A 27,215-nucleotide genomic window follows, 5' to 3' on the forward strand; every position below is an offset into this window, starting at 1 on the left:
AACTCTCAAATATGAGAGATAAGAACAAAACAACGTAGATCTCAGCTTAGCGGTGGTCAATATACAAGAGGATATGGAGAAGACAAAGATTAAAAGTAAGGAGTTGGTTCCAACCAACACTATCTTAGTAGAAAACCTCCATCGAAGGGACTCTCAACTAGCGTATGTCAGCAGAGAGAGGGAAAAATATAAAGAAATGTATGAAAAGAGAAGATGGCCAGGCAGGTGCAGGAGGGCAAGGTGCAAAGCAGCAAGCGTGCCTTGGAGCAAAAGAAAAAGCAATACCAATAGGCCCACCAAAGTGCCAAGGAGCCACAACATTAGCAGAGAATCAAAGGATCTTACTAGACGTACTGAAAGATCAAATAACTAATCAAAATCAACAGCTCAAAGCATTCACATAAGATCCATTGCTTATTCCAACAAGCAATCCTGAGGAGAGTGATACCTATAAAAAGAAAATAGCCAAATTACAAGAGGCCTTGGAAATTTCTCAAACGACGAGAATCACTCTAGAAGAGGCTCTGCACACCAAGAGCAAGGCCATGGTAGAGGAAAGTAAAGCAAAAGAAAAAGTATCTAGATGTTGATGAAGGAGGTCGAGGAGTTAAGGAAGCAATTGTCAACAGTAGAATAGTTTTAGAACCTCCCACCTATAGAGAAAGGAACTCTGGAAATACAGCTAAAATTTGAGCAAAAAGAAGAGGAAATGGAGCAAGAGGACAGGTAGTATGAAGGCTCGATAGATGTGGGTAATTCAATTGAACCCCACAAATTGCCTCAAGAGTACTCACATCTTCCGGAGGAGCATTGGGTAGTGATTAAGGAAGTTGTGGTCAACAACCTCCACTATGAGCATCATCTATTAAGATCAGATTTATTGAATTACATAGCCCCAAAACAGCTACAAGAGGAGGATCCTGAGCCAGAACTTTCTTATTCACTACTCAAATGAATAACAATAGAGAAAAAGAAACAATTACTTCCATCAATTCTACCAGATGCCAAAGGTAGCTATAAAGATGCAGATCTTTGAGAATGGACCCACTGAACAAATCAAAGAATCAAGGCCTCAATGGAAGGAGAAATTTATGGGGGAGAACAAGCAATCAATTACAGTAAATTCATTTGCTCCCACCCACATTCAGACCCGGCTTACTGCCCAATCATCCGAAGAATAAGGTGGGTTGATCACATGGCTGAATTACCTAGTGTTTCCAAAACCAAGAGAGGCACTTTTACTCGCCTACATGAGGAAGGCCATAAAGCAAATGATCAACCTGGTTCAAGGGAAGCCGGATATTGCATGTAAATTGAAGCTAAAAATATGCTATATGCTCTAGCCTGCATCAACACATTCAAAAATACAGAGGCCACTAAAGTAAAATATGTTATATGCTCTAGCCTGCATCAGCACATTCAAAAATACAGAGGCCACTAAAGTAAAATGGAGTTCATTCTTGGAGGTCTACAAGGGTCTTATCTTCAATTTGATGATACCCCCAAGGTGAAGGTGATCTACGGCCTATTCTCAAGTATTTTGTTCCTACCCAGCCATTACATGCAGACCTTTGAAGAGGCATTCTACATGGCTATTTTGAAATGAACTCCACAACCATGCCCTTCTACAAAGACCTCGATAACGGCTTGTGGTTTGTAAAAACATGAACATGAAAACCCCTTAACCAGAATCTACAAGACACAAGAAGAAGACCAAGTGCAACAAATGATGATGACATTTCAACAGTATATTGACAAGTAGAAGCAAAGAAATCCTGTGCTAAAGGACTAAAATCTTGTCAAGGATGACAAGAAGCCAGGAGGGGGAAGTGTCAAAGCAAAGGATCCCAATCACGCCTATCCATATGGGCTAGCAAAATTACATTTTTCCTCACTCATTTATTTGTTTCCTTGCTTAAGAGTGACACCTCTCCCCTCTATGTTTTGTCACTCAAGAATTATATTTGATGTTTCAATGCACTAGTCGGGTTGGCCACGTCCTCGGATTGACATATTTATGTTGGTTTGAGTTCTCTCTAGTCTACATCATCCGATCGCGACAATCCACCAACACAATTGTGTCTCCAAAATCTTGATGAGGCATGTGGTCAATTCAACCCTAAAAAGCGCAAGCTGGCACAAAACCAAGCTCATATGTTAGGTCATGGTGTTGCAAAATGAGATTGAAGAGGCTCTAGATAAGGTGAAAGTGTTGGTATTGATGGAGCAGCCATCAAATGCTCAATGTTTGTCTTTGTTTGTGCATAAGTTGAAGTAGATCTATCGCATTTGTTTGGATTTTGTTGTAGTATGTGTATCCTCTCCAAAAGAGAGCTCGATAGGTGCATGGTTTGAGTGGGATGGAGAAGCACAAGAGGCTTTTGATAGGGTAAAAGAAGCTCTCTATAGTTTCCAGCTGTGTGTCGTCCAAATTGTGAATATGATTTCTATATTGCTATGATGGTTGGTACCATAGCTATCGGTATAGTGCTATTGTAGAAGGTAGGAAGGAGCTATAAGCCTATCTACTTTAAAAGAAGGGAAATAAGTCCCAGGGAAATGGCCTATACCGAAGAAAAGCAATGGGTGATGGCATTAGTTTTTGCTTGTAGGAAGTTCAAAGTGCATCTTATTGTGCATAATTTTTACATGTTGATGGCTAATAATCTATTGCTTGAGGTGGTGTTGTATCTGAAGCTTGGGAGGTGCATTATGGAGTGGGTGATGGAGCTATAGGAGTTTGAGTTTGAGTTTAGAATCGACTGTACGAGTGGGTCCTACTTGGCAGATATTTTGGTCAATAAGGGGGTTGATTTTCCGTTTTATCCAAGGGTGGTTTGAGACAAAGCTAAAGAGAACCGGATATGGAATGTTCTTTTGATGGGGCATATCAAAGAGTGGTACAAAAGGTAGGAGGTGGTGTGGTGGTAAAGGACACACAGGGTGGAGTCATCTTCTCAAAAGCTTATGATCTTGAAGATGTCCACACCAACAATGAGGCAGAGTACGTTACTCTTCATTTGGGTTTGAAGCAGTGTATGGAGTTTGGTATATCCAAGCTAGTAGTCAAAGGTGATGCTTTGCTAGGCGAATGGCAAGTAAGGAGAGATTCCCTTAAGCATTGGTTTTTTGCCATTAAGAAGCATTTGATGTTTTTTGAAGAGTTCTAGTTTAAGCATGTCAAGAGACAATAGAATGAAGAATCACACAAATTAGCTAGCAGCAGAGTGCAGGTACATGTTGCAGGTCTCTATGTGACACCATTTGCTTATGCGTGGAGGGAAATGTTGAAGGAGTTTAAGCATAGGACAATGTTCGGAAGGTCTCTACGGGCTACGGAAGAGAAGGGTTGTGCAAAAGTCTTGCACGTTTACTTTGGTGGGCGAAGACCTTATGACCTATTGTGTGATTTTGTTTTCTTAAAGGTTTGTGCACAACCAAAGACCATGAAACAAATAAAGTGTGCTAAACTATTCCCACAAAATTGTGGACCAGGATATAGCTTATAAACTAGACTCACGATTGCACTGCCCATTCCGTCCTCTTCACACCCGGTCCTAACACCGTCCGTGAAGATCATTTATATCTACAAAATCAAAGAAAAGGGTTCAACAAATCTACCAACCTACCTATTTAGGGAATATTATAACAATAACATTGTTATGATGACTCATGAGGAGGTGGAACAAACCAAATACCAAGGGTACTCCATAGAGAATTGGATATTGGGCCAAGGACCAAAAACTATTCCAAGAGATGAACATCGTGAGAGATATTTTAAGAGTAATGTTAAGAAACCAGAAACCACCTCATCACAAAGAAAACCGGGTGACACTAAAGCCAGTCCAGGGTTACATGAGTCACTATTTCCAGCAGACTGATTTGAAGGACTCAGAACAGTACCAACTGCCAAAAGATTGGGAATTGAACCAAATAGACATGTTAGACTAGCTGATTTTTAGAAGTGGGTCAGAAAATACAGTGGATATGGGGATCCATATGACCACTTAGCAAGCTTTAAACAAGTGCTAAGAGCAGAACACATATTTGATTTCCATACTCAATTCGAGGGGTTTGGAATGACACTAGAAGAAAAAGCATTGACATGGTTCCAAAACATTCCACCAAGGTCAATCATGGACTTAAATACATTAGCTCAAGGATTTGTAGCTCCTTGTTCCAAAATAGGATCAAACACAATATGGTAGCTCAAATCATATACCTTCAGACAGAAACAAGGTGAGTCTGTTAGAGATTGTGCAACTCGAATGAAACAATACATTGCAAGATGCCCAGAGCTAGAGATACTTGTAGAAGAAAGACTAGTATCATTTTTTCTAGAGGGACTGCTAAACAAAGAACTTCATGTTATACTGTATAGCAAGAAGCATACGACCCTAGAAGAGTGTGTGTCAGATGCTATTGACTTAGGCGACAATTGTGATGTTTTTAACAAAGAAGATGTCCCTAAGGATAACCAAAGCACAAAAACAACATCCACTAAACCAGCACAAATGGGAACGGCTACTACAACACCGCTTTTAGTCATAGAAGACATGCTCAAAAGGATGAATGACATGATGAATAACATGCAAAAAGCACCTATGAGGGGACCAGGCCAAGGGATACCTCAACAAGGACAACCATTTAGGCCATAGAAATGGTGTGCAATCGAGGGAAAATGGGCCAACCATGAGACCAATGAGTGCTATTACTGACCAGATTGTGATAGGAATGTTCAATACATGCCTATGAGACCACAAGGGCAACCCATGTACAGATATCAACCAAATATGGCCCCAGCTCAAAGACCACCGATGGATATGGAAAGACCTCAGCCTGTGTTGGGTCAACAACCTCCATATCCGAGACATAATGCAGTACCTATGAAGTACATGTATCCAGAGGGAGTGATAGATGAACAAGCACTAGTGCCTGTTACACCCTATGTTGATCCTACTCCATCTACAATAATGGTCGAAGGAGATTGGTATAGTTCACATCCACCACCAAATGAAGAACCTGTGAGTTATACTACACCAAAGCTTGCACCAATGTACTATGTAGCTAATCAAGGTGTTAGACCTCCTATGGTAGGACCCATGATTAAGCCAAGAACTGGAAATTGTCATAACTGTGGTGTAGATAATGATTGGAAAAACAATGCCCATAGCCTGACAAGAATCTTGAGCCAGTTGAAGTTTATTGCATACAATGTTTCAAAAAGGAAGGACACTTCCCTGAAGATTGTCCAAAAAATCCTTTAAACAAGGGTAAAAAAGAAGTGACGTAGTCCAAGTGATACCTAGTAGCTCGCCTGAAAGTGAACCAATTGTTCCAATCAAGGTAATCAACAGAGCCCAAGCTAAGAAAAAGAAACATAACTCCTTTGATAACTCGGAGAATACAAAAAATTCCTCTCAAAAGACCAAAAGAAGCAAAAACAAGAGGTATGAGATGAGAAAAAAAAAAACAAAGGGCTGAAATCGAGGAGAAAGCAAGGAAGCTATTCCAGGAAAAGGTGAAAGAAACTGGAAGTGAAATCAAGGAAACCACCGTGAACTCGGGAGGATCAATTTTGGCACGAGGCTAATTGGTGTAGCCCCCTCAGCAAATTATGGAAGAGGCAATGGACGGAAAAGCGGTGGGAGGAAGTCATGGAGAACAACAACTCAAATCAACAAAATCGGACAATTTCGGATGAAATCTGACTCTCGAAGCTCTAAATGCGTCTATTCATGCTTAAATGCGTGTGACCGGTATGTTGCGGATGTTTGATGCATGTGCAATGCAATGAAGAGAAAAAAAACAAAGAAAAGCAAACAAAACAAAAAAATTGTTTTTTGACTTTTTGTTTTTGTTTGTTTGTTTGTTTTTTTGGTCTCTTGTGTGTGCGCGAGAGAGAAAAGTATCATGCACTTAGTCCCAACATATTGCATTTGATACCTCTCTAAATCCAAATAGACATCATCAGCCAGTAAAAAGTTCGGATCTAGAGAGCTTTCTCCCAACGTAGGCTCTTGTTAAGACTTAAACACTAGTTGGAAAAGCCCAAGCTATGCTCTAAATCTTAGCCTGTCAGTATCACTTTTCCTTTTTCTTTTCTAGTTAGTATCATTCATTATTGTTGTTGGGCAATTGTTTGTTGTTTTGATGGAACTTCACCTTGCCCCTCCTCAGCCCGCCGGCCGGCGGTCGGTTGGATATTTGGATGGACCCTTGAATTGACTACAATGGGTTTAAACTAGCTTGATGGCCTTTGTGAGCAGAGTCAAGAGCTAGAGGGAGTGCAGGAGGAGGTTCATCACCACCATCATCATCATCCTTGTCTAATGGACCTCCATTGTTAGACTCCGGATCATTGCCCTTATCTTCTTCGTCATCCTTATCCTCATACACATTCGTAGTGAGGTATTCAATGGGGCCTTGGTTGGTTGCTGTACTAGTGTAGAAGGAGCTCTTTTCCTCCATATCATCTTTTATGGTGCTTATCAGGTTTTGTAGATCCTCAAGATTGAGAGTCCAATTTTCTTTAATACTAGACATATCCACCAAGGATTGACATATATACTTTTCTAAGATGGACTATATTAGAACATAGTGCACTTCATTTTGGACTACTGCAGTCTTTGTGTTTTATCTACTTGTAACCTTTGTGCAACCATCTCCTTGGTTGACTTCCATTTGTCAGCACTAAGACTAGAGTTCTACAACTTTAATTGGTCCACTTGTTTTTGGAGCTCCTCAATGGTCTTTAAGCTCTTCTTCGTTCGACATTCTTCATCAATTAGATATTCTTTAGTGAAAGTATTTCCTTTCTTTCAGCCTCTGCTTTCATTATCTCCCGCTCGAGCCATAGTCACCCTATCTGGATGGGAGCTACACAACCATCACTTATTCTCCAAATCAGTCTTTTTTGTTCTATAAGTGAGCATAGGGACATTGTAGGGTACTAGTAACTTATGCGATGAATCCATCACCAAACTCCCGAACAGCCTATTCCTCTGAAGTGCTTGTAATATGTCAATGATTGTGGAGGTAATTGTTGTGGCTTGTACATCCATATTTGCCTACTCTAGACTTTGTGGTAGTTCAATTGGAGTGTATAAGGTAGTTACTGTTGAATTATAAAGTGGAGTTTGTTCAGATGCTAGCTCTGATTTTTTCTCAACATTTGTGGGTGTTGATTTCTTAGTTCGTGCACTAAGTTGATCCCTCCTTAGTAAGTTTTTGTTATTTGGTTGGGGGCTCAGATGTTCCTACTACATCCTTTTCTAGATCTCTCTTTGCTCCAACTATCACAAGAGTTGTCTGCTCTGTCTAGGTCTTCAGACCCACCATTTATTTTTGGGAACAATAGACCCACTCAGATTCAACAAATGTTCTACTCGTTCACATGTGGTGGGAGACTGGTTTCCCAGTAAAGATGTTGCCAAATGTACCACGCTTTGAAAAAATTATGAGCTTTGACTTAGCAATCTCAGTCACTATACTGCTATTGAATAAACTCAAACTAAGATTGATGGGTGTCTTGCTAAAATTGACATTGCCAGGAATAATTTATCAAAAACATAAGTGGGGTTGTTTTTCCTATTAATGGCCTCCACTGCGAACTTGTATAATTGCTATGTTCTCTAGGGTAGACAATGGAATTTCTTGGTCATCTATTTTCCTTTCTTTTTAGTATGGGCCGTCTCATTCAAAAAAAATTCTAATTATGTCTACACTACAATGTTGTGTTTTCTAGTCAAATGGTAGTCTAAAGATGTGGGAAATAGTTGTAGTCGTTATCTGAAGATCTTTGACATTGACCACTATTGTACCAGTGTCAGAATCAAATCTATATGGCATGTTCTATGATGTTGGCATTGATGGTCAGCTTCGTAGCTTCCAGTAACACCATCATACCCCAACTCCACAAGAGCTCTCTTTCTCTTTCCTAAAACACATATTTTCCAATTGGATGATGGGGTATCATGAGCTATGGTTCTATAGGTACTATCCCTTGCTTGAGATCGGCTATGATTTTGTAGGTACTAGCCCTTGCTTAAGATCGTCTATGGCCCAATTTTTCTTATCAAGTACAACCTGCATGGCTTGAGCAAAGATTGTACCATGCTTCACCATCTTTGAGCCCTATGAAAGTATTTGTGTAGAGAATGAAAACTCACTTGATGAAGATGACAAAGGAAATTGTGAGTGTGTGAGCATGTCAATGCATGTAACTGGAGGTGAAGAAGGAGAAGGAGGAACGATTGTAAGCAATGAACTCTATAAGCGTAGGTGGATGCTTGTGGGATTGTGCACCCTCCTCATAGTTATTCTAATTCAAACCATGAATGCTCCACTCTTTTCGTGCCTCGAGAGTATAGAAACCATTATTTATGTGGGGTTCATGCATTGGTTGGATCTTATAATCATTATCGATGGGATACTAAAAAAGATACGCACTTTAATGCACTGCCAATGACCGTTATGGACTTTACATGCCTTTTGATTATCTGATATTTGAGTTTGAAGTTTGATGATCCTCATATCATTCTTTGAATACATTTTTTCAACTATTATGACCCCTTCTAGTGTGATAAAGAACAGATCTAGTTGTGAATCTTCAAAATCAGATGCTTCCTTGTCTTACATATTTGGTAATGGAGGTTCTCATCCAGAATAGCACAACTTGATCTTAGCTCCATTATAGACCCCAAGATAGCATTAAAATCTCGAATCTAACTATGCCATTAGAGAAAATTGAATCCATCTCATATTGTCCTAACCATGCTATCTTCAGATTGGGTTTCTTTGGGCCTCATTTTGAATGGTCAAGTAATACCAAAGTCACCTTTTCAAAACTCCCTTACCTTCAATTTGCTATCACGCCAGTATTTTCGTTGTTGTTGTACTAATTTTTGTTCTAGCATTGCTCTTTGTATGATCTCATATAACTTTAGTAGCTCATCCAATCCATTCTTCAATGTTGAATTGTAGTCTATATCATGTTCTATAGCCATTATGAGACTAGGGGACCATTGTCTGTTGCGGTTGGTCTACCCATTCTATGGAAAATATCGCATGTCTTACAAAAAGATCTAACATCTGACATCATGCTTTGCCACCATAACCCTACCTACAAAATCTTCTTATAAGTAATATCAATGGAAGAATGTCCTCTTGAGCTTCCACTATGAGCCTTAGTGACAAGTTGCCTTCCACCTTGCATTAGCACACATCTTCTTAGAACTCCATCAATTCCTAACCTGTATGGGGATCCAACTATGATAGTGAATTTCAAGCTTTTGATAATCATATGCTTTTTACTAGACTGGGACCAATCCCCTAGAAAACCTCCATACTAGAAAAAATCATATACATCTTGCCATTCTAGATCTCGACCATCCATTGCCATTGTCTAGAAAAGTTTAGCATCCATTGGTTCGTCTCTTAATGATGTAGTTGAAATTCCCTTAGTGCTTCTAGACAAGACGTGAGCACCATAGTGAGTTTTTCTTGGCTTATGGAAAATCTCAAATTCGAATTCAAACAAAAACATCATCCATCTCATTAATCGTCCTTGAATTGTTACTTTGTTAATAAAAAAGAGTAATGCATGATGGTCCACATAAAAGTGAAACAATTTTCCCAATAGATAATGTCTAAATTTTGTTGCACTAAGCACCCTTTCCAATGCCTATTTCTCAGTTGTGGAATATCCTTGCTCTACTGTACTGAATCTTTCACTAGCAAAGTATAGTCGGTAATCCGTCTTCCCATGAGGTTTGCCAAAATAGGTCCCATTGCCAAAATTGGCTGGCTATAACATATTGACTATGGTTACCTTGAACTTCATACTAGGTGACTGCCCTAGCATATAATAAGATAATGTTATTATAGATGGTTTGTGAGGAACTCAGTGCATACGATTGATCCCTTTGCAGGGGACTCAGTGCACATGATTGATTCTTCTAGTTTTTGTTGGGAACTAAGTGCATCTGACAGATCCTTTTGTTTTGATGAGAACTGAGTGCATATGACTAATCCTTCTGAGGATTTCAATGTGCATATGTTGGATTGGTTATGCTTGCATTGGGTGAAGAGTCTGGTGGATTATGGCACTAGTTTTTGGTTACAGAGTATTCCATTTTGATGGTTGAATCTCTCTTAGTTTAGCTTACTTATTTGATGGGTTGTTGCCCTTCATACTTTGTATGTACCGTTTTGGGCTGTAATATATCTCTTATCTTTTGTGAAATTTAACTGGCTCGTTACTGGTTTGGGGAATGAGTGCCTAGGTGGTCAAGTTTCAATACATTTGAAATTGGTATGGATGAGGTGGCAACCCCGTTCTCTCTCTCTCTCTCTCTCTCTCTCTCTCTCTCTCTCTCTCTCTCTCTCTCTCTCTCATGCGCGCGCGCACACACACACAAGCTTCCTCAACTTTCATCATTACCGTATTGTCATATCTTGTCGAGAAAGGAACAAGATGAGGACTTACAAAGGCTTCTTGAAGTTAATGGGAAGTAGGCTCTCTCTCTCTCTCTCTCACGCGTGCACACACACACACACACAAGCTTCCTCAACTTTCATCATTACCGTATTGTCATATCTTGTCAAGAAAGGAACAAGATGAGGACTTACAAAGACTCATTGAAGTTAATGGGAAGTAGGTATGAATGAGTATATATAATCACATATCATTTTTGTTGTGTTTTTAACATAAAATTGTATTGTCCATTATACATTTTTATCACAAATGCTTTATATGTTATGAAGGGCTCCACTTAAACAACAAGGTGAAAAGCTCAAATTGGCATTTAAAAACAAAATAACATGAAAAGAAAGTAAAACAAGATCTATTGACAAACTAAAACAAAAGAATCTTGTAATGCTTTGATAAAAAGAAGGTAATTTTAATATGTATAAATTATAATAAAACAATCAAATGAAACGGACTTTCAAGAGGTCCTTAAATGAAAAAACTTATTCACAAATTTAAATATTAAAGTGAATCCATATTTCATATCACGGGATCAAACTTTGATGAATGCATTCCTTAATGCGTTGATCTCTAAGGCCTTTTTGGATTGAAGAAGGCCATAGGACAGGTGGAGAAATGGTGCAATTTTTCTGCAGAGGTTGCCAATGGTGAACACGTATCCTCCTGGATTGAAAATGAAAGTTTTGTAAAGATTATATCTTCTTTTTAAATTGTAAATGGGTCTTTCTATCATTGTAACTTGGTCCTACACTTAAAGCTCTCTTGAGTTTTTTTTCTTTTCTATTTGTTTATTTGGACTGCTTAAAAAATCCTTAGAGAACAAAGCATTAGAAGTACATTCACGAAAGTTTCATCCTATGATGTGAAATATTGCAATATTTTGGTTTTTCAAAGAATCTTTTCATTCAAGGACCTTCTAAAAGACATTTCATGAAACAGTCTTCTTATTTCTTATGCTTATTATTAAACCTACATTTTCTTATGAAGGAATTAAAATATTATCGGCTGTCTTAACAGGAGCTAGCTCAGTTGGTTGAGCATTCGATCTTTGTAAACCATATTATGGGTTCGATTGCAATTAACTGATGCCTGAAGGTACACCTCTCTATTCAAGTAGGTGACCAAAACGTTCTTTTCATTTCTTTTTATAGGAATCTTTAGAGATGCTTTTGTGAAAAATAGGATGAAAGCTAAAGTAAGTGAAAAAGGAACTGGGGGGGTGCATCATATGGGCACTGTGCATGGAATGTCGAGAAGACAGGGAGAGGGTCTTGACACGTGTGCTAGAGTGAGTTTTTTTTGCCCGAGGGCAAGTGAAGAGAAAGGTAGTGTTAGAAAAAAAGCAATTCTGATTAGGTATTGAGCTTGCCTTGAAGAAACCCGAAATATTTTTGAGATTTTTAGTGTGATTACCGATAAAAGGTTCGGAATTTCACCTAGAAACCGAGACAGCTTGATGTGTGCCCTTACTTTTGGAAAAATTGCATTTTGTGGAGATTCTCAAAATGCCCCTCAAATTTTCAAAAAAATGGAAAAATAGGTCTGTGCCTACTTGCGGGATAAAATCCCATGACCAGTGCTGGTGAGTCGGTTGGCGCATGTGTCAGAGGTGCTAAGTGGGTTGGCACGTGGAGACTGGAGTGGGCTAGATTGATGAATGAGGGCGGCTCGAGCGGGAAGGCGAAGGAAGAGGGTTGGACGAGAGTAGGCTTGTTGCACTGAGGCAGGTGCGGAACCAAGCATTCGCAGGACTGCGCAGCACGTCATGGCGGCTCAAACACAACAAAGCGTGTTTCTGGGCAGCATCAAACTTCAAGGATGGAGAGAGAGAGAGAGAGAGAGAGAGAGAGAGAGAGAGAGAGAGAGAGAGAGAGAGAGAGAGAGAGAGAGAGAGAGAGAGAGAGAATGAGACCACGGTGCTATGCCCCCCCTCCTACGACAGCTCGTTCTGGGGAAAGGAGCTCTCCTGTGTGTGCGGGGGCGGGGTTGGGATGCGGGTGCAGAGGGGTTCGGTCGCACTCTCGCAGGTGAGAGGACAGAACTTTATAGCAATGGTGTGTGTGAGAGGCAAGGGACATAGAGAGGGAGCGCTGTTGTGCCAAGGCGGCAGTGGATGCAGAATACGGCCAAGAACCAGAGTCGTCATCTCTGGTCCACGAAGGCGAGGGTAGATGACGAATGGTGGGAACAACCCCTTGATTGTGTGTAAGGTTAGAAAAGCTTAAAAAGGTTTATACGGACCGAATCTGGATGACGAATTAATTAATGAGATTCAAATTAGACCTAGTTCAATTAGGCGGGAATGGCCGAATTGCTACAAAAAAATTATTATCTTCTTGCTAAAGAAGTCCTTAAAGAACAAGACAAATATGAAGGGCATTCATAGAAGTTTGATCCCATGATGTGAGATATTCCAATACCTCAATTGTGAAAGAATATTTAAGGACTTCTTAAAAGAAATCGATTTATTATTGTCTATGCTCATTAAATCTACTTTTTAGTTTGTATTGGGATCTCTTTATTTTGTTGTTTTTATTTTGCTTTTCTTTATTTTATTTTATTTTAAAATGCCAATGATCTTTGCACCTTGTTGTTTAAGTGGGCCGATCGTAAAAGACAGAGCATCTCTACTACCTATTTATGGAGCTTGGGAAAAATGGCAAAACCTCAAGTTTTCATTTTGAAGGTCATAAAAAAACTCCCATTTTCTTTCTACATTTATACCAATTTCAACCTCACTATCTGTTGACCCTTTCATCTCTATGTAGATGTGTGCATTTGTGTATGGGGGATTGGGGACGACGGGAAAGTGCATTTCCCATATCCATAATCCTTCATTGAAGACAGTGGAACCGCTAGTTTGTAATTATGTGTATATGGACAATACAATTTTATTTTAAAACAATACAATTGCAACATTGATCGAGACCTACTACCGATAGATCTTCCCCCTCCTTTACCTTCAACATACCATCGTGACTCCTCACCTTGTTTAACAACCCAAAAAACAATTTAGTGTTACAAATCATCAACGATTATATTAATAAGTAAAAATTTAGGCAAACAAAAAATGGAACTCGTACTACTTTTATCTAGAGCACAAATTTGGGTAGGCTAAAAACACTCACAAGAAGGGGTGGGAGCCTAGGGTGTCACAAAAGAGAGCTTGTGCAAGTTGATACAATGAACTTAAACCCCAGAGTAGTGACTGTCTACCAATAGACTTGTTTTTTAGAATTCAAAAATCTCTCTCTTATTTTTCAACAAGAAAAAAGGGACCCCACTCTATAGCAATGGCCCTTTGAATTAGCTAAAGGGTAACAAACATAAATCTTATGCTTGTAGTCAAGGTCAATGACGCTATATAGCTTAATAAACAAAATCTAAGAGGACACTGTAGATTGTAGAAGGCACATGAAAAGATAAAGCAAGTGACATGGACATATATATTGGAGAAGATGAATGAAGCAAAAGCACACATAGAATTGATAAGGTGTCCTTTTACAAGAGATAATCAAACAGTAGTGACAAGGACTGGAGTGTGGAAGAAAAGGGACTCTTGGAAGCCTTTTATTCAAACTAACATTGTTAAAAGTCTATATAGATCCCACTTGTACTAGTAGTGTAAAAAACTCTGAATTGGCTTCATAACTTGATAAATTGTGTTGGCCAAGCCTAGAGCTTTGCAAAATTTTCAAATTTCTCTCAGGAGAAACGGTAAATGTCCATTGTGTGAAGGGAAGTAAGTTAAAGTCATCTCTTAGACCAAAGGGTTGAAGTGCTAACGCATTATAACTAAATCAAACAAACCTCCATAGGTTAGGGGTTCGAAGCGTAACACTTAACCTTTGCATGGATCTAAGTAGTAGCCAATCCACCATAGAATGTTTAGCAGTAAATGTCACAAAAGTGACCGCTCTTTTGTAGAAATGCACTTTGACTCTTTGGTCTAAGGCATTACAACTAAATCAAAGCAACTTCCAAAGTGAGCTCTTTCTCCCAAGCATTGGTAACAGGATGTGTGGAGAGGGGAAGAACGTATTTCTCTTCGAGTATAAGAAATTGGCACAACTGAGACAAGCATTGTGTAATCAATTTGTGTGTCGTTGTATGTGGGTTCACACAACTTAGGCTGGGTTCATATGACATGGAGTAAAAGTGTAGGAAGGGATGTGTAGCGCATGTGGCGGTCATTCATTGCAAGAAGAAGTTCCATGGTGATGTGTAGCCTACTGCCCTATAACAAAAGAGGCTTTTGAACACAAGACCTTGCGTTGCATTCCACTTTTGAACATCCGAGGCTTTCGAAGACAAGACCTTACACTTTAGGATCCAATGGGATATCCAAGCCATCGTTGCCTATTGGATGGCAAAATTGTAGCAACTCTTTTATTCAATTTTTAGAGCCTAGTGAGAACTAAAAGACACATGTGGATATTCATAACTTCACGTATACAAATGTGCCCTAAATTGGCTCAACCCCTTCTTTATGGCTAGGTTTAGATGGAGCGACGATAAGGTGTGCGTGTGCACGATGGCTCATGTTCATTGGGCATGCTTGAGGAAAGCCCCCCCCCCCCCCCCCGGCCCCGTCCTTTTCCGACAACCCCGACCTCCATTGCTGTGCACTTTTACAATGGGCTGCATAGAACGTCAACTTTCCGTTTAAGCCACCTATCGCTCATTGCATGGGAATGCCTAGCTTGCCGCCGTCCTTTTCTTTTAATATAGTGGCTCTTTAAGCGCTCCCCCCCCCCCCCCCCCCTCCCCAAAAAAAAAAAAAAAAAAAGGTGGCTCACTCAAGGGAATCTCTTTTAAACTGGCTCAGTAAGTCCCTATTTAAATTGCATCAACGTACCCTAATATTCAAAATCTCCAGTAAAATGGCTCATTTCTCCCTTACAAGGCCCAGCCCTAATTTTACTTGTCGCTTAAAAATAGAGGGTGACGCGGCAGTGTGTGTACGTTGAGTGCCTGTATAAAAGGATCCTTGGGGGGCGGGTATAACGGGCGCCAAGTAGAGAGAAGAGAGAGGTGTTACCGTGGTATCTGGGTTGTCTGCTACTTGCAACGGAAGTCTGGATGTGAAAAAGCGGGTCCCCTTTCACACCCTGGAGGACACTACTCTACACATCTAGCTCAGGACTTCTGTAATCTGCCTCATCAGTGTCATCACCCTCATCAGGTGGGGAGCCGTCTACCTTTCTCTCTCTACCCCTTTTATGGAAGTGAACAGAGAGAGGTAGCGGAGCTGTGTTAATGCTTGTGAGAGGGAAAGGCGTATCGGCAGAGAGAGAGAGAGAGAGAGAGAGAGAGAGAGAGAGAGGGGTTTGATTTCAAACATCCATAGTTGCTTCATGTGCGCGTCCCTGGACTGCCCACTTCTCTACGATGGTTGTTCTTACCGCAGGAGCTTCAAGTCCTAAGCAGGTCGGTAAGCCCTCTCGTAGGACGTACATTGCAGGTTTTTTGTGGAGTGGCATTGCAAACCGCCGCTCGGGCATGTGGATGGGGTCACCTGCACAGATATGTCGGTTTGAGTAGATCTGTTCATAGCCCTTGTACATTACTCTGGCGGACGGATGGCTACAAATGCAGGTTTAAAGCCACCCAGAGGGGGTCAGGCCTCTGATGCGGATCCAGAAAGTGCCGCCGCAGGGCGGAGACCTGGCCCGTGGCCTCCTCGCATTGAACCATTACCTCCTGACCATGGCCACAACCCCAAAGTTCTCAAATCATGGGCTCGTCGGACAGGTTACAAAAGCACAGTCTCTGGAGAGACTGCAGCTAGCTCAAATAGTGATGTAGAGATCAGCAATGCAGATAGCTCGTTGCCGAAACCTCTGAGCCAACTGCGACCCAAAGGTGCGGAGAAGGCAACAGTGCCTGCAAATGTGCCCAAAGGTAATCCTAAATCAAAGGCTACCAATGTGGTTAGTGTTGATGCACCCTCAGCTCTGCGGCCTCCAGCGGGTGCTGATAGAAAAGCTCCCGAACCTGATCAGCAGGTTGGAGCTCATCAAATCAGGATGGAACCTCATAGAGGATCCAAAGACTCCCAAGCAGACATGTTGTCCCAGTCATTAGATACAGAGGATGTGCTGTATGCTCGGCAATCTCATATGAAATATGAAATCAGGGAGAACCCAGGCATTGGTTAGTAGAGTTCATAAACTTATGCTTAAATGTTGAGATAAGCAAGGCTGTCTTTGGTCTTGGATGGATTGAACTTAGTTGACCAATGTCTTGCAGTGCCTCTGGTGTTTTATGGGCTTCAACATTACCTTTCCATAATTGGCTCAATTATCCTCATTCCTCTAGTGATAGTTCCAGCTATGGGTGGGAGTGATGTAAGTTTCTTTCACAGCTCTTTTGTGTTATTGCCTTGTGGAAGTAATTAAGAGCCCATATTTATTCTTATTGTGCCCAGGAAGATACTGCACGCGTTGTCTCCACGGTTCTTTTGATTACGGGGTTGGCAACTTTGATGCACACTTTTCTTGGGTCAAGGCTACCTTTGATCCAAGGACCTTCTTTTGTCTACCTTGCTCCAGCCTTAGCTATTATTAACTCTAAGGAATTTCAGAGCATATCTACTGATGTATGCATTTCTTTCCACCATATTCCTTTGGTTTCAGTTTAAATAAAAAAATGAAACAGGCTAAGTGATTTTCAATTTTTCTTTTCTATTTCGAATCTAGAGGTTCAAGCATACAATGCGTGAACTGCAAGGAGCAATTATCATTTCCTCAGGGTTTCAAGTCCTTTTGGGCTACAGTGGGCTTATGTCTGTACTGCTCAGGTTTGCGACAACTCATCACCCTTGATTTTCAAAGAGGTTTCAGCAAACTTCAGTACATTTGCTTGGCTTAGTTTTATTGCCTTTGTATGGTAGGCTGTTTGGATTTGGTAGTCTGTTTTGGTGTTGTAGCTCACGGTAACTCTGTGTAAATGCCTTTGCAGGCTTGTAAACCCTGTTGTAGTTACGCCAACAATTGCTGCAGTGGGGCTAGCCTTCTTTACCTATGGTTTTCCGGTTGTTGGGTCTTGTGTGGAGATTGGCATACCTCAGATTCTTGTAGTAGTTTTCTTTGCATTGGTATGACAATTTTGATATGTTTATTCCCTGCCATCATTGCTATTTTGCAATGTTTGAATAGATAGTTTTGTGTTTTCTGCAGTATATGCGAAAGATTTCAGTGTTTGGTCATCGCATATTTCAAGTTTATGCTGTGAGTATTCTTGACAATTACGTTTTGTCTGTCTAAACCAGACTAGGGCGTGCACATTTGTCTTGTATTTTTGGCCTCTTCTTTATTTCATCCTATCAAACTTAAAGAAAAAGCCTTTTAGATTTTGATGACTTCTAAACTTTGTCAGACAATTCTCTTAGCTTGTGAATTTGCTTTGACGTTGAGTCAAATAAGGTTTCATGAGTGACCTGAATATCTACATATTTTCACCTGTAACTTACTATTGAACTTCGATTAAAGATGGGTGCCAGTTACTCCAGATAAATTGTTGAAGCTACTTTGATATATTTGTTGTGTCCTTCCTGCAAGGACAAGCTCTTGCTCAGTAAGTGACACATATCGAAGACTTGGCAGCATCTTATTTGCTGTGTGGAGTTCAAAAATTGTGTGAAATCAATCAAGGGCTTGTAACTGTGCTTGACGGTGCCATAGGTGGTGGTAATGGCACCTGTCACAGCAGATGCATGCTCAACACTTTTAGTCGTGCTTAGTGACAGACATTCGGGTGAGGGTTAGGTTAATCAATAAGTGATTGTAGACTGCTCCTCTTTGCTGCATTTAGTGTTCTGTTGTTTTGTATTATCTAGTCATTTAATCAACAGCTTAAGCACAGTTGTCTGTTCTAGCTCGATTGCACATAGTTTTCTTTTCAATCTCCTGCATTTGACGTGCTCTACAACAGCACTTTCTTGTACCTTCCGAATTGATTTTGTTTTTTTATCTTCCTGCCCTTTTATCCAGGTGCCTTTAGGGCTTGGGATTGTGTGGGCTTATGCTTTCCTTCTCACAGAAGCTGGGGCTTATAACTACAAGGGGTGCAGTGTTCATGTGCCCTCATCAAACATCATCTCAGAAGAATGTAGAAGGCATGTTTTTACCATGATGCATTGCCGAACAGATGCCTCGGTAGCCATGAAAACAGCCGCATGGTTCAGGTTTCCATATCCTTTCCAATGGGGAATTCCTAGCTTTCACTGGAGGACTGCTTGCCTCATGATTGTAGCTTCTATTGTTGCAACTGTAGACTCGGTGAGTCTTTGAAACTCAGTGATATTTGTATAGTTAGTGTGAAGCTCACACATACTTGTCTTGGTTTTATCTCCAGGTTGGTTCATACCATGCCTCCTCTTTACTTGTGGCTGCAAGGGCTCCAACTCCTGGGGTTGTAAGCAGAGCCATTGGGCTTGAAGGTCTGACAAGCACTCTGGCCGGCATATGGGGTATTGGCACAGGTGCAAGTACCCTTACCGAGAACGTACACACTATTGCTGTTACAAAAATGGGAAGTCGACGAGCAGTGGAGTTTGGGGCTTGTGTACTTATATTAATGTCACTTGTAGGTAAGACTTCCATTTAATGAGCATTTGTTTTTTCACCAGTTTTGTAGCAATGGGGTGAACAAGATACTTGGACAAATTACATTGTCTCAGGATTAGGCTTCCAATGGCTTAGGGTGGCATTGCACGTATACCAAAGGTCCTCAATTGCTGAGCCTGCTCATGTGGTTGTGATCTGATTCTAGAAAAAAGACAAAGGGATAAATTGAGAATGCTCTGTCAATGCTTATTATCAACTGGATGAAATGTAAAGAAATCTCTTGTGTTGTATGAAGTCATCATTTGCTACTAGCTCGCCAAGGGTACCCAAAATTTGATTGTAGAGCTAGGAGACAAAGGGAAAAAATGAGAATGCTCTGTCAATGCTTATTAGCAATTGTTGACTTCATAAAAAAAGAGTTTCTTTACATTTCAACCAGTTCTTAAAATAGCTTGACAAGGGGACCCAAAATTTGTACCAAATTTTGTGATTGGTGGTAGCCGGTCAGATAAACACGGATTTTAATTTAAGGTTGAAGATTGAGACATAACTTTGAGCCCATGGAAGCTTGCAGCACACTCAGTTCCACCTCCCCGAGGGCTAGCTTTTAGATTAGAGAAAGAGAGGGAGAGAGCTTATAATCTCTCTTTAAAGCTAGAAAATAAAATTTTGTTCCGTTGAGAGAAACACTTTGTTTTATTGAGAATTCTTTTCTTAATTTCTAGAGAGAGAAAATCAGCAGATTCTAGAGGAGAGAGAGTCAGTATCTCAGGTTTACAAATAGAAAATCTTTGCTTTATAGAGAATCTAGAGAAATGCACAGCTTGAAAGGATTCTTACTTTGACAAAGAGTTCGGAATGGATCACCTCTCTAGAGAGAGTGTTTGTGTAGGCACAATGATCAGTTGTGTCTTCAACCTTGATGCTGAAATCGTAAGCGTAAAACGTGTCACATATTGCCCTCTAAAATCTAAGCATTCGTACTCCATAACAGGTTAATAACAAAAGACGAGAGAGAGAGAGAGATCGCCCTCCTTAATAAACATGTAGTCGTGGAGGCATGTGCAGTGGTGGCCACGTGGATAGAAAGATAAGCTAGCTACACATTACGGCTAGGTTCAAAAATCTTGTCTCGTATCTCAAACAAAGTGAAAGATGGCATCCACAATGCGGAAGTCAAGCTCATTCTTGAATCTTGACCTCGGCTCAAAGGTTACGAAATACGAAAACGTTCTGTCTTTGTGGCATAGCCGAAGTATACAAGCTATTTGATTGGCTCGAGCTTGGCGACCCTCTATCCTCCTCCACCACGCCCAGCTATTGGAGGAGGCCCTCGCTTAATACAATACCAGTCTATATATTGCGGTTGTGAGGACGAAGATAAGCTAGAGTCTCTATCCACTTCTTGGTTGTGTTTTGCATGGCTTTTAATTAAGCAATGAACGTCTTATTTAAGGTAACGATGATGCGTCATAAGTCAGATCTCTTGACTCCATATGTCTTGTTAAGAGAGACCTATTGGAATGAGGATGTGATCTCCATCACAAGAGGGGCAAGCAGTGCCTCCCTTGTGGTCAGGGGGATCGTCAAATTACTTGGGATGCCCTAGAAAACTAGATCCGTCCGCTCTACAAACCCCTCATGTTTCACAAAACCCTGTCTAGTCATAGGATTCTCTTGTTTTGAGGCTCATGCTGAAATTGCTGTTGATTGTGAATTGGACCTTGTTTGAGAATTATAGGCTGCTACTATTTTGAATCCTTATGTACCTTATGTAGGAGGTTAAAGATGTTTGGAATCTTTACCACAGTCGGTGCCTCCTCAACCCCAACTTTTGGTTGCTATATCTGTTCCAGTCGTTCTGTCGCGCTTGCAATGAACTTGAGCCACGTGGACAAGCTATTGCTTCAGGTTAGTGTTAGTCTTATTTAGCTTAAGATCTAGCCTAGCACCTCATGGGCCTCTAGAAGGACATGCATGATCAAACAAGCCATAGTTGCATACCCTCACTTGCACAATACAATCACTTACGCATATTGTCAGGTGCAGCGAAAGTGTTTTAAGGAAAGATTTAGTTTGGATCTAGTATTCACACAAGGCTACTTTACTTCACTTGAAAAGAGAAACTGAATTGAAGACAATGATAGAGATGACCTTGACAAATTCTGCTTAAAATGTCACTTATTAATAGTTCACAGGCTAGAGTTAGGTGATTGTTCTTATGCCTATATGCTGAACTGAATGTACTGTGCAAGAGAGGGTATGCAACTATGATCCGCCTGAGCGTGCTCGTCCTCCTAGAGGCTCACAAAGTGCCATGCTAGGTCCTAAGCTAAACTAAGACTGATGCTCGATTGTAGTAGAAGCTTGTCCACATGGCGCAACTACAGTGCGCACATGACACGTATAGGCATATGCACTATCACAAACTATTGACGTGTCAAGCCACTGAAGAACGGAGCTAACTTGCAGATCCCGACCAAGGTGCCTAAACCCTAGAAGCAGCAGAAGAAGTTGAAGTTCTCACCAACTTACAGACCCTCGTTGAGTGGGTCTATTTTTAAAGAAGTTCCCGCCAACTTATGGAACCCCGTTTGATAGGGCCTAAGTGATCTAAAGAGAATAAATAAAGCAGGACACACTTTTTTTTGTAAATCTATTTGATTAATTTACTAGTGGGAAACCTCAAAGCGAGGAAAACCCACCGAAAGGGTAATGTACAAGGGGAAGAACACAGAACTACTCAGCTGTACAGAGTAGCTAGAAACATTCATAGGAAAGCCAATGTATCTCTTCGGTGATGTCACCAACTTCCAAAGCAAACCGTAACGATGCCTAAGGGAAAGCTTGAAGAGTGGGAACGGGTCTGCATGAGTACGATGAAACATGTAAGCATTACGCCGACTCCACAGGGTCCAATAAGCCCAGTATCTGACCCACATAAAGAAGACCGCAAAACGCTGTAGTGTCGGTGAGAACATGCCAAATACCCAAAACCTTTTGTGAAAAAACCCGAGGAAAGCAGAGCCGCATATAGGCCGATACACGGCGAAGGAAGCCTCTAGTAATGCAACAATCCCACAGCAAGTGGCAAATATCCTCTTTTGCAATGGATCAACGGACGCAAGAGGAGGGGCAAATATGACGCGCCCTAAGAAAAGTGCCAGTAGGAAGCACTCCAAGCAAACTGCGCCAAAGAAACAGTCGCTCCTTCAAAGGCAAATGGCTTTTCCACAAGGCAGAGAGAAGCTTCCTCCACCAGAGATCTGCAGAAATATCTCGAAAAGGCGTTTCTCGAAGATCCCAATCAGACATGCGATCACCATCAGGTAAAGGTGAAACTTGCAAAAAGTCAAGCAGCATACTTTGAATTTTTCTCCAAAACTGACGATAATGCATGCCCAATCCAAAACGGTGAGCGGCGAAGGGAAACTCAAAAGTATATCCAGCCTCATTGACTACATCCTCAACCACACGAATACCACGACCAAAAAGAAAGCCTGCCTGGCGAGGGGAGCGGTCGACCAAAGTAAGAGAGAATGCTCGGCTCTAGTGGAGACTCTCCAAACGAATCGAATCACCTTTCTGTCGAGGATTCCATGAAAGATGAATCGTAATCTCTTTCCAGGCAGACACTAAAGTGGAAGCAAGAGGACATCCAAGAATAAAATTTTTGTAGCTAGCTGATGACATGGTAGGTTATACACACGTCCGCAATTTATGCCGCAAAACGTGTTGACAATGCTTATGTGGCATGGCGTACGGACAACCCATGGAGCGCTAGCTTTTGGGGCACTAGATGCTTTTAGAACCTCTGCTTTTCATGTAACTGCTTTTGAGTAAGGTCAAGAGCCTTTAAAAGTGTGCCATGGCTTGTTCTTTGGGTAGATTAGCTTGGGAGCTTGCCAAAGAGATGACCCTCAGACATTGTACCTACTGAATCTTAATAAATAAAGATATTCCGTGAAGGTGCGCCAATCTTTGAGGTCTACTGAATCTTAATAAATAAAGATATTCCGTGAAGGTGCGCCAATCTTTGAGGTCATTGCTGTGTCGAGTCGTCTCTCTCTCTCTCTCTCTCTCTCTCTCTCTCTCTCTCTCTCTCTCTCTCTCCCCCCCCCCCCCCCCCCCCCCCCCCCCCCCCCTAGTTCAGTTTCTCTAGCCCCCTCGGGAAGACTTTGCAAGTTTGTAAAACACTTTTTGTTGCTTCTAGGGTTGAGGCTTCTTGGTCGGGATTTGAAGGTTGCTCCGGTCTTTAGTGGCTTACACGTCGGTAGTTTGTGACAACAGGAGGGCCATGTTGTAGTTTATGAGAGTAGAATGTTCTTGCGATCAGAATGGGTTGCATAGATTTACGAAAAGGAGCTATTTGTAGTCATCCATGCTCTTACTCAACGGTGTCCTTTCTACTCGGAGCAGATTTTACATTGTTCATGGATCACCAAAGTTTGGGATACTTCTTGTCCTAGAGATAGCTCTCAGACAAACAAAAATGAGAGAGAAGAACTTGGTAAAGACGCATTGTCTCGCAAGCCTCAAATATCGCTATTTCGGCAATTCACCATCAGACCTTTAAAGATATGGTTGATCAATGATTGAGATTTTGTAGACATCTTTGACCATTTGCAGAGTTCGGAGACAATTGCAAGCTATTCTTTGAAGAAAGGTTATTTAATGCGGAAGACAATGTTGTGTGTTACTCAAGGGTTGTCACGTGACACATTGTCACAAAGTGATGACATGGCGGACAACAGAAACCCTAATTTCTGCCAAAAACCCTAAAATTCCTGCAAACCCTAATTTCTGCCAAAAACCCTAATTTCCGGAAATCGCGGAAGCGAACTATTAATTTTTTTTTTTTTTTGGAAAATGATGAGCGACCTGAATTTTGCTTTTGTTTTAAAAAAAAAGAAAAAAAAAAAAGAGAAAAGACTCTCTAAAAGAGAGAGAGAATTGATGCTTTTGATTTTAAAAGCTTTTGGGGCTCTGCTTTTGGGCATCCCTTGTAACCTTTAAATTAGTGGTGAGGGCCTCACTTCTCAGAGCATCTGGACGCAGAGTCTGAGAGTGAAACCCTAACCGCTCTCTTGTACTTTGATGATTGATTAATATAAAAAGAAATACCGAAAGGGGCGCCAGTCTTTGGGGCCAATATCTCTAGGCACGGAGCTCCGCCGGGCCAGTGCAAATCTATTGTGATCTGTGAATTGTTTTGAAGTGGTTATTTGGTGCTGTCGCGGTTGATTCTTGACTTGGAGTGTCCAAGTCTGTTACAGTGGTATCAAAGCACGGCCGATTTCTCTTCTACGGGAAATCCGATCCTCAAATTTTTTTCCGCGGCACCTATGGCTTGAAGCAATGATCAGTCGACTCCCTCTGCATCTGGAGATGCGGGCTGGGATCACAACGAAGTTTCAGACAGAGAGTATGGCCCGCCTCGACCTACTCAGGCGGAGCAAACAGAGATGGAGCGTCGTCAATTGATTGGCGATGCAACAAAGATGATGCTCAATTTTGCCAAGGACCCGAAGATGGCAAAATATATGAACCAGACCTCTTTGAAAGAGGTACAGATGGAGTGGCAGAGAACCACAACACCACTCCCGAAACCCGCTCTCAAGAAACCTTCTACCTCCAAGAAAATATACGGAGCAGGAACTGGAGAACGTGGTTGATGCACGGATTGCTCAGCTTTTTGACACGCAAAAGAAAGCCAAAAAGCACGGCAAAAAGCAGAAGAAAGACACTGACTTCCCGGGATATTTGGGTCGTCGGTCGACATTTGACAAGGCAAAGAAATTGAAGAAGCGCGTCAAGTCTTATGAACCCAGTGAAAGACCTCTTGGAAAAGGGTCTTGTCCAGCCTAGTACTTCACCGTATTGCTCCCCAGTGTTGTTGGTTTTGAAGAAAGACGGATCTTGGAGAATGTCCATCGATTGCCATCAAGAACAGATTTCCGATTCCTAGGATCGATGATATACTCGACAGGTTACAGGGATCTTCATGCTTCAGCAGGATTGACTTGAAGAGTAGATATCATCAGATCAGAATAGCACCGAGAGACGTCTACAAGACAGCTTTTCGGACGACTTTTGGGTTATTTGAGTTTTTGGTGATGCCTTTTGGCTTAACCAATGCTCCTGCGACATTTAACCGGATGATGGACAAGATTTTTCGAGAGTACAGGCTATTTGTTGGCACTTTCTTTGACGACATCATTGTTTTCTCCAAGAATGAGGCAGAACACAGAGATCATCTGCTTTAAGTCTTTCAGGCATTACGAGATCACACGTTAGTGATTAATGCAAAGAAAAGTGAATTTTTCCAACCAGAGATACACTTTTTGGGACACATTGTGTCAACAGCAGGAGTGCAAATGAACCCGGCCAAGATAGAGACTATCCGTGATTGGCTCGATTTGAGGAATCTGCATGAAGCTAGAAGCTTCTTGGGACTGTGTTCGTACTACAGGCGGTTCATACGAAAGTTTGCAGAGGTTGCTTCCCCTTTGCATACCTTGACACAGAAAGAAGTACCTTTTTCGTGGGGACCCACATAGGTGACTGCCTTTCAGACATTGAAAGAGAAATTCACTACAGGACCAGATTTGACTTTGCCGGACTTGCAGACATCATTTGAAGTATTTTGTGATGCTTGTGGTCGTAGTCTGGGTATGGTCTTGATGCAAGAAGGCCATGTCATAGCTTACAAGAGCCGTTTGTTCTCTAGACCGGAGATGACAGCACAGATCTATGGGAAAGAGCTTTTGGCGGTTATCCACGCTCTTACTCAGTGGCGGCATTACCTACTCGGAGCGGATTTTACTGTCTTTACAGACCATCAGAGTTTGCCCTACTTCTTGTCACAGAAGCAGCTTTCGGAAAAGCAGATGCGGTGGGTGAACATCTTGTCACAGTTCCACTTCCAGATTGTCCATGTGCAGGGACAGAAGAATGTGGTGGCAGATGCTTTGTCTCGGAAACCGTTGGTTCTGGCTATTTCCGCGATACATCATAGGAGCTTCGAGGATATGGTCGATCAGTGTGCCACAGATACAGATTTTGCAGATATTTTCACACGGATACGGGATGGGGAGACAGTAGTTGGATACTCCCTACGGGAAGGCTACTTGATGAAAAAGACTATGATGTGCGTTACACAGCCGTTGAGGGAAAAGGTTATGATTGATTGCCATTGTCCACCTTTTACGGGTCACTGCGGCATTGCTACCACCATGAAAGGGGTAGAGAGAGATTTCTTTTGGCGGAGACTGACGAAGGATGTGGAAGAGTTTGTGCGCAGTTGCTTGGTATGCCAGAAGGTCAAGTTTGACAGGCATAAGGCACAGGAATTGTTACAGCCTTTATCCATACCCACCCGCCCCTGGGAAAATATTGAAATGGATTTCATTTTTTTTGATCTCCCGAGAATACAGAATGATCACGATGATTTTCCGATCACATGGCACGCCTGAGACGATTGTCTCCGACAGAGACCCCAGATTTATGAGTTTGTTTTGGAAGGCAATTTGGGAGAACATTGGCATGCGGTTGCAGTTCTCGTCATCGTTCCACTTGCAGATTGACGGGCAATCTGAGATTGCCAATTCAGTGATTTTAGATTTATTGAAGTCTTGTATTTCGCATCAGAAGACTCAATGGGAAAAGAACTTACCTTTGGTGGAATTTGCCTACAATAACACGATACACTCTTCGACGGTGAAGATGCCATGTGAGATTGTTGAAACTGCTGCGAAGGTTCCATCCTTCCTGAGCACGAAAGATTAGAAATTTGAAGCGGATGAATATTCGCGAGATTTGGATACGGCTTTTTCCAAGGTTCGCGAGACTTTGCAGGAGTCTCAAGAACGACAGAAAAAGGCAGCGGATCGCTATCGTCGCGACTGGAAACTGAACGAGGATGATTGGGTGCTCTTACTTTTGAGAAGGCACGCCTAAGAAAGAAACAGGGAAAGGAGAGGCTTTTCCCAAAGCTTAGTATGTGATACTACGGACCTTTCCAGATTACTGACAAGATAAATGATGTCTCCTTCTGATTGAAACTGCTAGATACTTGGAGGATTCACAATGCATTGCATGTGAGTCTCTTGAACCCTGTTAAGGGTGATGTGCCTGATGATGGGGAGCCTGAT

General features: G+C 41.5%; 1 protein-coding gene across 1 annotated transcript in view; it reads left to right on the top strand.

Annotated features, from left to right (window-relative positions):
* Positions 1-15,551: 15,551 nt before the first annotated feature.
* Positions 15,552-27,215, top strand: part of LOC147442339 (nucleobase-ascorbate transporter 12-like) — a 56,929-nt gene continuing 45,265 nt past the window's right edge. Inside the window, exons 1-8 of the mRNA XM_086528545.1 lie at positions 15,552-16,648; positions 16,745-16,842; positions 16,923-17,093; positions 17,194-17,294; positions 17,456-17,591; positions 17,674-17,724; positions 18,487-18,774; positions 18,851-19,085. Of these exons, the coding sequence (XP_086384671.1) occupies positions 16,075-16,648; positions 16,745-16,842; positions 16,923-17,093; positions 17,194-17,294; positions 17,456-17,591; positions 17,674-17,724; positions 18,487-18,774; positions 18,851-19,085 (1,654 nt within the window). The 5' untranslated portion in view covers positions 15,552-16,074. The remainder of the gene's footprint in view (positions 16,649-16,744; positions 16,843-16,922; positions 17,094-17,193; positions 17,295-17,455; positions 17,592-17,673; positions 17,725-18,486; positions 18,775-18,850; positions 19,086-27,215) is intronic.

The sequence above is a fragment of the Adiantum capillus-veneris genome, chromosome 14, assembly GCF_014529385.1.
Source record: "Adiantum capillus-veneris isolate H3 chromosome 14, ASM1452938v2, whole genome shotgun sequence".
Classification (NCBI taxonomy): domain Eukaryota; kingdom Viridiplantae; phylum Streptophyta; class Polypodiopsida; order Polypodiales; family Pteridaceae; genus Adiantum; species Adiantum capillus-veneris.